This window comes from Desmodus rotundus, chromosome X (assembly GCF_022682495.2).
Source record: "Desmodus rotundus isolate HL8 chromosome X, HLdesRot8A.1, whole genome shotgun sequence".
In the NCBI taxonomy this organism is placed as follows: domain Eukaryota; kingdom Metazoa; phylum Chordata; class Mammalia; order Chiroptera; family Phyllostomidae; genus Desmodus; species Desmodus rotundus.
Genome location: NC_071400.1, coordinates 46,131,169 through 46,143,554, shown reverse-complemented (window position 1 = coordinate 46,143,554; position 12,386 = coordinate 46,131,169). Strand labels below are relative to the sequence as shown.

At 42.7% G+C, this 12,386-nt stretch overlaps 1 protein-coding gene across 7 annotated transcripts in view; it reads right to left on the bottom strand.

Moving 5' to 3' along the window:
• The window catches only part of ATG4A (autophagy related 4A cysteine peptidase), a 65,714-nt gene that overhangs the window by 22,739 nt on the left and 30,589 nt on the right, over positions 1-12,386 (bottom strand). For all 7 annotated transcript variants that reach the window (XM_053917040.1, XM_053917041.2, XM_024551609.4 and 4 more), the window contains exon 2: positions 91-201. Coding sequence is in view for 4 of the 7 variants with exons in the window: in XM_024551609.4 (XP_024407377.2) it covers positions 91-201 (111 nt within the window). In the remaining 3 variants the exon portion in view is untranslated. The remainder of the gene's footprint in view (positions 1-90; positions 202-12,386) is intronic.

The following is a 12,386-nucleotide window of genomic DNA, read 5'->3' as shown; positions in this document are numbered from 1 at the left end:
ATAGGACCTTAACCTCAAGCACCTACATCATTTGGGGTCTCACAGGCAAATGCTACCAAACCTTACCCGTTTTTTTTTTTTTAACCATACCTGTTTTAAGGAGATGTTGTTTCCCCAAGATCCATACCAGCTCATCTGCGTCTGGAAATTCTTCTAGGTAGTCAGTGAAAATAGTAATCTGGTTTTCATACTTGGATAAAACTGAAAGAAAACGAAAAAGCAGGCAAAATTTAACAGAGGGGGCTTGCTTGTGTGGTTTACTGATTATTACCTTTGTCCTAAAGGTGAAATGTCATGGGCTTCAATCTAATGGAAGTAAATTATTTTCTATTTTTTAGAGGATTTTATTATTTATTTTTAGAGATGGGGAAGGGAAGGAGAAAGAGAGGGAAAGAAATATCAATGTGTGGTTGCCTCTACTGAGGACCTGGCCCGCAACCCAGGTATGTGCCCTGGCTGGGAATAGAACTGGTAACCTTTTGGTTCGCAGGCCTGTGCTCAATCCACTGAGCTACACCAGCCAGGGCCAAAGCAAATCATTTTCTTTGAGGAACAAGGACACTCACATGGCTGCAGAATCCTTCAGAAGAGTGATTTCCTCTTGACCACCTCTTTTGACCTGGTCTTATTTGGCACCATGTCTTAATACTGTTTTGGCCACAGTTATTTCAAAACCTTTTTTTCATGGGGCCTTCTTTGTAAATAGACACTTATTTAGCTCCTCTGAAGGTGAGTGTATCAAGGTAATACAATACTATCTGCATACCCAACTCCTGCTCATGTCACAGGGAATATTGTGAGGTTTCTAGTGGCTAGTGGCTTGGAAGGGTCAGCCTGAAAGATAATACAACTGTGAAAATGTAGTATTTTAGCTGAAAGGCTACATGTTGGTTGTTTTTTTTTAAAGAAAGGTTAATAATATTTCTCAATTTTTATTATTTTTGACATTGTTATATTATTACCAGAAAAAACTCTGTTATACTTACTTAATGGATTTATAGCATGTTTACAAGTCTGGACAGTTACTTAACAAATCTAATCATTAACAACAACAAAAAATCCTGATATTTGAAAGTATACATGATAATAAAGTTGTATTTTAAATGTTTTGATGGTACTTTTATTTGCCATTATATTCACATATGACTTCTCCAAAGAAAGATTTTATGGGTGATGATAAATACAGGGTGGGAAAAAAGCAACTTTATAGTTGTGAGTATGCGGAACACAGAGTTTACTCTCATGTTATTACTTCTTAGTTATTGTATTATTTTCCATACAAACAACTGTAAACCTATTTTTTGCCCCATCCTGTATAACTTCTTCTTGGGATTCACCAAAGACTACGATAGTCTCTCAAAATAAAGTAAGATATATATGTATTTAATTAAACCTCATAAGATCACAAGCAACACTCTCAGAACTTATGACCATGTAATGTAGAAGGAGTTAAAATTCACTCTTGTACCACTGTGGGGAAAGCGTCTGCTAAAGTAGTCAAGACTGACTTATGAAGGGGTTTTATCTCAAAAGGTCTCTAAGTAATTTTATGGGGGAAATAATATTGCAGGCAGTAAATAAGTTTTCAAGGCAGCCCATAAAAACCTATTTAACCTATAACCAGAAAATTCAAATTGATAGTATATTCATAGTTTGTGGTGTTATTTCTGTAAGAACTATAATATACGTCAAGTTCAATACTAAGACACCCCTCACATACCTTCTCCTCTCAGCTTTCAGAGTCTCCCCATCCCCTATGGGGACCAGAGCGCAGAAAGAGTAAGGACCCTTCTGTGCACCTACAAGTAGCTGTGGGGACTCTCCCAAAGTGATCCCTAAGAGCCCCATGTGAATGGTTTCCTATAAAAATGGCATTGTGGGATGTATTTAACTCACTTGAAAGGATAGATTGTTTTCTAAGGCAGGAGCATACTGTTTTCACAGAAACAAATGTTTCTAAATATAAATGGGTCATATCTGGTCATGGAAACAGGTTCATCTGCTCAAAACACTTAGTTGGGGTTGAAGTTATATTTACATAATTTGTACAAGTTGTAGTTATAATTTGTTTTAAGTTATAACTTTAGAAACACAGCTACCAAGGTATACTGACTTTCTTGAAACATTACAGAAGTCCAGTGTTTCAGGGATTTAATTAATTAGCCTTTCTCCTCAAGATGTTTTCATTATTATGGTTATAGTTTGGGCAGTATTTCAAAGATAAAGAAGTTGGAAATGAGCCAGCCACTTTTTTCTCCAGTGAAAACTCATCACTGCCAAATATTACAGGGAGCCAGTGTTATCTTAGCCTTTCTGTCACTGGCCTCAGTCCCTGGTCCATGTCCAGGAAATACCAGGCTAAAAATGATTGCCCAGGTCAGGCCATCCTCAGAAGGTGGTGGACTCAGGTGGTGTAATATCACACTGTGTACCATCCACCCTACTCTCCACCCCTCACAGGATGGAGGATTCAGGTTAAAATGAATATCCAGTGAATCCTAGAAAGAAAAAAAGTCAGCAAATAAGTAGCTTGAGAGGAATGTGGGAAAGAGGTAGCCCCTCCGGCATTTCTCTGATTGGGGTGAGGAAGGTCGGCATTGGGTGAATGTATAGAATTGGTGTAATATAGGCCTTGGGTCTCTCTTTAGTACTTGTTGGAAAAAAACAAAACAAAACATATCTACTGCCATCTGTGTCTCAATGTTATGGCCTAGCTACCTTGTCAAATTAGTGCCAGTGCTTAAAGCCTGTGAGAACTGTGCTGCTTCCTTTGGGGTGGCTCTAACTAAAATGGTAGCCAAAGAATTTTCCTCTTCCTCTTCAGCTCCTCTCAGGCCAGAAAGAAGGTCACGATTGTCATTATTCTGCTTGATCCTTCTCTTCCTTAGACAATACATTCCCTGAATGCACTGTGTCAGACCAGGGCCAACTCAAGTGGAAGCTACATGGTGAAACAAATGAAACCCAGAACAGGTGATGAGACTAACAGAAGCAAAGAGCAGTAACACAATGGAGAGTCTATATAAGGAGGTCTGGAAAGGAAACAGAAATAGGTCTTCCACAAGGAGATCTCAGGGAGATGAAGAAGCAAACTGGGACATGGTTGAGGTTTGGAAGTGAAACTCCATTTCCAACAGAATCACTTCTGACTACAGTAGGGTCCCCTTATCTGTGCTTTTGCTTTCTGCTAGGTCAGTTATCCGTGGTCAACAGTGGTAGGAAATATTAAATGAAAAATTTCAGAAATAAGCATTCGTGAGTTTTAAATTGATACCATTCTGAGTAGCATGACAAACTCTAGCTCCATCCTGCTCCATCTGATAACACGGGGATCTGGTGAGATCTCTGAGGAGAGGGAAGGGATCCTGAGGTGGGGTACAAGAGGCTGTGTTCCCAAGGGTAAGGGAGAGGTCAGGAAATGCCAGAGGTGGCAGGACTGAAACCTCAGAGTATTGCATGATAGATTAGCATAAGCCCAGGTAAACGATAAACAGGCCAGTGCCCCAGCATCACATTGACCCCAAGACTGAGCAGCACAGTGTGTGACACAGCAGGAAGAGGCCCCTGCATGGAGCACGCACCAGACTAGTGAAGTGTTTGGACAGAGGGAAAAAGCCCTCTTACTCACTTCCAGAGTGCATGGAATTTTCAGAACAGAGATTTAAATAGAGGGCGGACAGAGTCCCTATCATAGGGAGCAGAGCGCTCACATACTGGCAGGCACTAGAAGCTGTATGGCCAGGTGACAGGCCCTGGGGCCCCTTGCAGTGCAGGAAGTAGTGGCGGTGTAGGTGACTGGTGTGGCACAGTCCTACTCAGTTGGGTGCATGGACGCTCCAGTGAGCCAGTGGCCTGAGGGATGCGGTGCAGGTGGTGGGCCAGCAGGCAGGAAGCAGAAGGGCGGGCAGCGCACAGCAAGTAGGGCATTGGCGCACACAGACTAGATGCAGACTCCAGGAAGGTACCTGAAGCCAGGCTGCAACTGGGAACTGTCTAAGCCACCTGCATGGTCACATTGTAGCCACCTGTGTTTCCTTTTAGGATGGTATTTTTTATTATTTTAAAAATTTTTTATTTAGTGTAGAGAAGGGAAGAGGAGAAAGAGAGGGAGAGAAACATCAATGTGTGGTTGCCTCTCACAGTCCCCCTACTTGGGACCTGGCCTGCAACCCAGACATGTACCCTAGACTGGGAATTGAACCAGCGAGCCTTTGGTTCGCAGGCTGGCACTCAATCCACTGAGCCACACCAGCCAGGGCTCAAACAATGCTATTTTTAAATGGGAGAAGGAATTCCAGGGGCAGCCTTGAACTAATCTGGCAAAAGATGGTGGGGGGTTTTCTTTGGGTGTTTTAGAGGGAATGGTTCTGAGACAGAAGCCTGACGTTCTTCCAAAATTGTGTAGTTTTTGAATAAATGACCTCTTTCCTTTTTCACCAGACCTCTGCCTTTGGAGTTTGCCTATGGGTGGTGGGCAGTAGGACCCCATGATGTTCAGTAACAGTAGTAGTAATGGCGACTCTGGTGGGATCCTAGCTGCCTGTGGCAGGCTGACCCCCCTAGAGTTGGACTAGGAGGTTTCCCAATCTCTGGGAAATTCTCTGCACACCCACACGAGGTGTCGTCTGCTTATATATGCCTGGTAAGTGGAAAGGAAATGGGTCTGGGTAGGGGATAGACTCTAAGAAGGGGTGAGGATCACCTGAGGTTTGGGTCTGTGAACCAAGGTCCTGGTGAGGACTGGCCAAGTTTTGGGAGGCCATTGTTTGGAGGCCACTGTTTGTGAAATTGGTTAGTAGAAGACTTGCTTGTGAGCACTCATTTGGAATAGTCGAGCTGTGGGTTCAAGTTCTGCTTATATGTTCCCAGTTTGCCTACATTCTTTTGGTCCTAGCGTTTGGCCCGTACATCTAGGACAATAAGGGCTTTTCTGTGTTGGCTCCCGAAGGAAGCTCGCTGGGTAGAATTTTAGCAGATTGGAGCATGGACAGCCATTATCCAATGTGTAAGGAGGCACGGGTTCTTTGTTGTAATACTGTGGGGCCTATGTACATTTTGGACTGCAGGGGGAAATGGCCCCTAAATGGTTCATTAAATTACTGTCTCATCATGCAATTAGAAATATATTGCCAACGGTTAGGCAAATGGGATGGAATCTGTTATGTCAAGGCATTTATGTTGTTACATAACAGGGTTTCACCAGGGACAGAGAATTGTTTGATGGTACAGAGGTGGGAAGTTGCCTCAAAACACCTCCTGATAGTAGAATGCAGGAGGAAATGGAAAATGAGGAAATAAGTCTCATCAATGCCCTGAACCCAGGGGACGCAGGATTAGTAGCAGGAAGACCTCCCCTGTCACCACTCCCACTGCTACATACCCCTGAAATAAGGTCCACAGAGCCAATGGCCCCACCCCTGTGTGATGAGGGAAGGATATCCCCCTCAAAGACCCATCAGGGTGCTCGATTTGGCCAGGCAGCATCTCTATCTGGAGCAGACAGTTCCCTTCGAGGCAGTACCCTATGGACGGGGTAACTCAGGAAGGCCAGCCCGCTGGCTACTATTGGGCCCATACCCCATTCTCTGTTTCAGACTTACTGAATTGGAAGAATTCCAACCCCTCAAATAAGAAGGATCCTCAGAATGGCAGATCTTATCACCTCCATGTTTGCTACTCATCATCCAAACTGCGTGGATGTACAGGTTCTCCTTAACATCCTGCTGATGGCAGATGAAAGGTGGTTGGTTATAAATAAAGCTAATGAGGCTCAACATCTCCACCAAGAGAATCCCAATGGGACACACAGCTTTGCCGCAGCAATTCACTTGATGGAGCCCAACTGGGCCCCAAATAGTGGGTACCTAGCCCTCCTAGAACATTACGAAAGGTGCATATTGAAAGGGCTTACGAAAGGGGTGCCTGAGCAAAAGAGCCTGAATATGATACTGGCTGTTCAAAAAAGACCAGATGAAGATCCTTCTGCATTTTTAGAAAGGATCTATCAGGCCTATAGAAAGCACCCACAGACAACAGAAAATGTATGGATGGTGAACATGGCTTTTATTGGGCAAAGTGCCCTGGATATCAGAAGGAAACTGAAATGTTTAGACAGGGAATTGAGAATGAATCCATTCCAGTTGTTGGACACAGCCTTTAAAGTTTACAATGCCCAGGAAGCAAGGATGTTGGGACCACAGTATTCTTAGAAACAAGCTGGGGAAACCAGAAGGAGCGATGGAACCTGAAAGGTAGGAAGACTCAATAGGGGCCAATCAACATGCCTATTGCAAATAGGACAGCCATTGGAAAATAGAATGCTTGAAACTCAAAAGGGAACATAACAAAGATGGAAATCGTCATTGAGAAGTGCTAGAAAGGAAAGGGGCATCTGCTAACGAATGGGGAGGGCCAAGGGCTCCCCCAGATATCTTCTGACCTATTACTATTTTCCCACAGGAGCCCCAGTTACAATTGATGGTGAGAAACAAGCTAATTGAAAATCTTTGTAGATATGGGAGCTACATACTCAGTGTTAAATAAAAAAATAACCAAGAAAAGGTATGGATGCAGTAACAGTTACTGGAGTGACTGGACAATTTAAAAAACAGGTGTTCCTTCAACCTCTAGAATGCCAGCTTGGGGATCAAAAATTCATGCATAATTTCCTCTACATGCTAGACTGCCCCATTCCATTGCTGGGCTGAAATTTTCTTTGTAAATTGCATGCACAAGTAACTTTTTCTCCTAAGAAGCAGCAATTATGTGTAGAAGTCCAGCTGGAACATGCTATCCAGGTCCAAGCACTCTCAACTTGCCCAGAAGGTCCCGGAGGTAAACACTTCCCATCTGAGATCTATGAGATCCATTTGGGCTGATGGAACCCCAGGTGGACCAGTTCATCCTATGATGCCAAACCAGGCCATTGTGTTAGAAACCCAACTGTTGCTTTACAGACTACCACAACTTTGAACCCAGCCACCCTTCTCCCAGACTCAGAGGGTGACTCAGTCCTCCCGCATGATTGCTTGGACCAGCCATGACAGCACCTGACTGGGAGTTGTATACAGATGGGAGCAGCTTTATGGAAAATGGCCAAAGACAAGCTGAGTTAGGACTTCCTCACAGCATTCAAGGTAACAATGGACCATCATTCACTTCAGAGATCTCTCAAAAAATTGGACAGGCACTACAGATTCATTGGAAACTATAGGCATCTTGGAGACCTCAATCTATATTTGGGAAAATGAATCACATAATAACGAAGACCCTGGCAAAAATATGCCAGGAAACACATTTGAAATGGGACCAGGCTTTCTGTATTGCAATGCTCCAAATTAGGGTAGCACCAAGAAGTGGGCTTAAATTAAGCCCTTTTGAAATACCGTATTTTTCAGACTCTAAGACGCACCTAGGTTTTAGAGGAGGAAAATAGGAAAAATTTTTTGAAGCAAAAAATGTGGTAAAATATTTAATAACATCCTTTAAAGCAGAAATCCTTTCCTGCTTTGACATCTTTCCACAATTACGGTAGATTCAGCAGGAGACTACGGTACGCTATTGTATCTTCTACAACAAAACACTGTAATAACAGAACTATCAGCACTGCATCCTTCATAGTTATGGGGGCGCTGTAGCTGAGAACATCAGTGGATGATGCACTGTTATGGGGACATCTGCTGCTGACACTGTTATGGGGGGATCTGCTGCTGGAGGGCCACAGGTTGTGCAACACTCTTGTATGGAGACAGCAGTTTTGCACAACCTGTGTGGCTCTGCAGCAGCTGCCAAATTACAGCTCCCATCATCCCGACCTGTCCAAGCATGATGGGAGTTGTAGTTTTGCAACAGCTGCAGGGTCACATTGACAGGCCCTGCAGTGGAATTTGCCTACGTTAATGTTAATGGGGGACACACCAGTCACGTGATGGAGGCACGTAGGGGCGCCGCAGGCTTTCTTCTCCTAACGTGCCTGTACTGCCTGTGCCCTCCTCCCTAGCACTATAGTATGCCACAGTGGGGACTCCACTCCTGCCTCCCTTGCTTCGCAGAGCGGGGATACCCCCTCCTCCCAGCCCAGGGCCCACAGAATCTCCCCACTCCTGCCGCAGCTGGCTTCCTGCAGCAGTGACCCCACTCCACCGCCGCTCCCCCACCCCCAACCCCAGCGAGCCAGGTAAGCTACATTCCGATTATAAGACACACCCCCATTTTCCTCCCAAATTTGGGGGGTGCATCTTATACTCCGAAAAATGTGATACTTTATGGGAGACCCTTCCAAATCCTTGTTTTAGGGACGCCCCCTTGGATTTGGAGCGTGAGTCAAAAATTAAATAATATGTATAACATTTAGGGCAAAACACTAACCATTTTGCACAACTTTGCTCATTGCAGGCCCATCTATACATATGATGAGCCCTTACACCTGTTCCAGCCCAGAGACTGAGTCTTACTAAAGACCTGAAAGACGTGTATAAAATGGGCACCACCAGAGAAGGTCTCAGACCTTGCTGCTGTGGTTGATACTGGAAGGGGAAGCTGGACCTGCACTCCTGAAGGAGATGTGAAATTCCTCTTTTGGAAAGGGACAGCAGCTTCCACAGCCGAGTTCTTTCTTTTTGCATTTCCCAGGTGGTGGCTTTCTCAGCAAATTTATTCTGCTTGGGGTGAAGGGGTGGTGCCACCCAAAGCCGTGGTGCTGGTTGGTGTTCTGGCTGGGGTGAGAGAATGTTTGATGTTTGGGCTTTTTAGACCTAGTAGAGGTCATTTGGGATACTGGTTGGCATACCATTTGCATGAGAAAAGATTCTAAGGCTAGTCCTAGTCCCTCCTGCCCCCCACCCACTTTTTAGAAAATCCGTTTTTGCTTTAGATTTTGCTTTTGTTTCTGTTCTGAAAGGAAATCAAGGTTTCTAAGACTTTGTTAAAATTTCACATTAAGCTGGAAAGAAATTGTATGGTATTCCTAATAGAACGCATAAGGTATGGAGATATAATTTTTCTTTTGTATCTCTGCAGGGGCTTTTCTTGTGATTGCAAGATGTCAATTTTTGAGGCAAGGGATGGGCACAGGGCAAGTGAAAACATCACAAAACTCACTATTCTAACTGAAATGCACCTGTTTTTCTTGAATAAATACTCCCCAGATTGCTGTAAGACTTTTGTTAATTTCCAGAGTTCTGAAAAAGTTCATTCTGAAATTTTTTGCCAGTTTTTCCATTGCTATTATGGATAGAATTTTCTGAGGTCCTCACTCTGCCATTTTTGTTGATGTCTTACTTTAATAATATGTATTCCAGAGATTGACTATATTTCTAAGGGTTATTTTGTAAAATTCAAGTAAGTGAAAAAAATCACTTTGAAATTCTAATTTTCTCATATGGCTTAACAAAGGCATTTGTACATCAAGGCTCCTTAGATTCTGTAGGGCTTGTGAACACAAAAAAACACTGCAGAAAAGGGGCACATACTAAACCTGACAAGCTCAGGGGAGGCCTGTGTGGCAGCCTTACAAACTCGGGAACCTAAAGTAACCACATAGGATAGTCTGAAATTTAAAAATGTTCTTACTAAAAGCAGGTCATGGTGGCAGTAATTGTCCTAGGCTAGAATCTTCCCAGACAAAAGTCAATCTTTACCTTAATTAAGCCTATCTATTATATTTTTTTGCATCTAAGATAACATACCTTTGGAATGGCAAGGTAAGTTCACATTTTCCAGACCCTTCTGGGTACAACAACCATACCAGAGCAGAGACCGCAAATCCCCTCAAATAATAGTAATAATTGTTACCATTATCATGTTAACTGTTGACTGTTGACTATCCTCTAAGCATCTGCATTCCTAAAAGAAGAAAGCCCCTTGAGGCCACTGATTTTTAAAAATCATTGTGCAAATTCTTTTTTAAAATTATTTTATTGTTCAATTACAGTTATCTGCATTTTCCCACCACCACTCCCCCGCACCCCAGCCAAACCCACCTCCCTCCCTTGCTTCCACCCTCCCCCTTGGTTTTGTCCGTGTGTCCCTTATAGTAGTTCCTGACAACCCTTCCCCCCATTGTCCCCTCCCACCTCCCCTCTGGCTATTGTTAGATTGTTCTTAAATTCAATGTCTCTGGGTATATTTTGTTCGCTTTTTTCTTTTGTTGATTACCTTCCAGTTAAAGGTGAGATGATATGGTATTTGTCCTTCACCGCCTGGCTTATTTCACTTAGCATAATGCTCTCCAGGTCCATCCATGCTGTCGAAAAGGGTAGGAGCTCCTTCTTTCTTTCTGCTGCATAGTATTCCATTGTGTAAATGTACCATAGTTTTTGGATCCACTCATTTACTGATGGGCACTTAGGTTGCTTCCAGCACTTGGCTATTGTACATTGTGCTGCTATGAACATTGGGGTGCATAGGTTCTTTTAGATTGGTGTTTCAGGGTTCTTAGGATATAGTCCCAACAGTGGAATTGCTGGATCAAAAGGCAGTTCCATTTTTAGTTTTCTGAGGAAATTCCATACTGTTTTCCACAGTGGCTGCATTGTGCAAATTCTTATGTTGAATTAAACTGTCTAAGCTTTGCTGTAATACTGTTTTCTCTTCAATATGTGATAGTACAGGAATGATGTTAAATGAAGAGGTAAAGTATTACAGGTGAGCATTTTAAATCACAGATGTAAAAAGTTATAATATTTACAATTTTTATGAGTTTAAGTTTATTTTTATAGGGAAGATTTTTCATCCCTAAAATAGTTTTTGGAAGGGCAATTTGTTTCCATTATTAAGATAATGTTGATGTTGTTACTTGAAAAAAAAAAAAAAGCATGTCTATCATTTTACTTTTTATCCAATCCTGGAGGTTTCCCCACTTTGCTTTCTCCTGCCTTCCTAATCTATCACCAATAGACTTCATGTAATCCCTTTATGCCTACCCCTTTGATTGTAATGTATAAAATAAGGTGCAAAACTGCCATTTTCTGGAGCATTTTCTCAATGCATTGAGGTTTTGCTTCCCAGCAATTGTCGTCAGTTTGGCTCACATGAACTCATAAAAATTCTTACAGGTTTTGATATGGGACTCAAGAACTGGAAAATTTTGGTTTAAGGTAAATAGTTAACAAGCCTAGTAGGTAATGCATATGTTAAAGCTATTGTTTCAGGAACTGCAGATAAGGCCCACCACTTCCAGGTGAGACAGCCCACCTCCTCCTGGGGCCCAGCTAAAGACCACAGCCTGGGGAACAAGTGGAGGCCATTGTGTTCCAGGGAGAGAAAGATGACCGCCCTGCCTGGGGAAATGGCTAAATGCCCAGGGCGAGAATGCTGCAGTTTTCTTTTATCTAATTTTCCCTGAATTTCAAAACCCCTCACTGCACCTTGTATATTCCCTGAACCTGTCCTCTTCTCAGATCGCTGGCCATCTGCATAAAGCGCTCATAAAGATTCAATCCCTGTCTCTGCTTATTGGGTTCAATATGTGACAAGCAGCATGAATGCCAGTCTTTTCTGGTTTTAGTTTGGATGTTTCTTAAATTGACAATATATACTCTCTCAAGTGAAATGAAAAGGTCACAGAATCTCAGGGCCACAAGGAGTCTGAGCTACCATAGTGTAACTTCCTTGTAGGCCACCTGATCCTAAAACCATGCCAGGATACTGCTGGTTCTGAAACAGCCTTCTCAGCAATACATGCATATTTACCATACTGTCAGGTCACAGCTTCAAAAACCTAAGAAAATACCCATGGAAGACAGGTATAGTAAGGTCTGAATATTCATTAATATATTCATTCGATAAACTTTTACAGAGTACCTACTGTGTGCTAAGCACAGAGGATAAAACATCACTTACAGAGAGCTTCCATCCTCCAAAAACTTCTGGATGTAGTGGAGAGGATAGGCCTGGAAACAACTAATAACAGTAAGTATAAGCAGAATAGGGTTAAGAGGCTTGCTCAGTTGTGAAAATAACAATCTCTGCCAAGCTGTCTTTGCAGAACAAGCACTTCCCTGAAAGGCTGACCACAAGATAATAATACCCTGTTCCTATTGAAATCAGATAAGGATGCCTAAAAGAAACACTGACTCTGTTTAATCCTAATACTAAATTCTCCTCCCCAGGCAGAGTTTACTTACCATTTTCTGTGTATGCAATATAAAATAAAGCATAATCCCTTATTGCACCTATGCTAGAATGACATCATCTCTGCACATGATGACCTCTTTTTTGATGAATATGTATAACTAGTCCCAATAAAAGCAATTCCCCTTGTGTATTTGGAGACACTGCTTGGGGAATTATCCCCAGTGTTCTCCTTACTTGCTGCAAATAATAAACTTTCCTTGCTCATATTCTGTATTGGTCAAGATTCATTAGGTTACAGTCATCAAGGGATG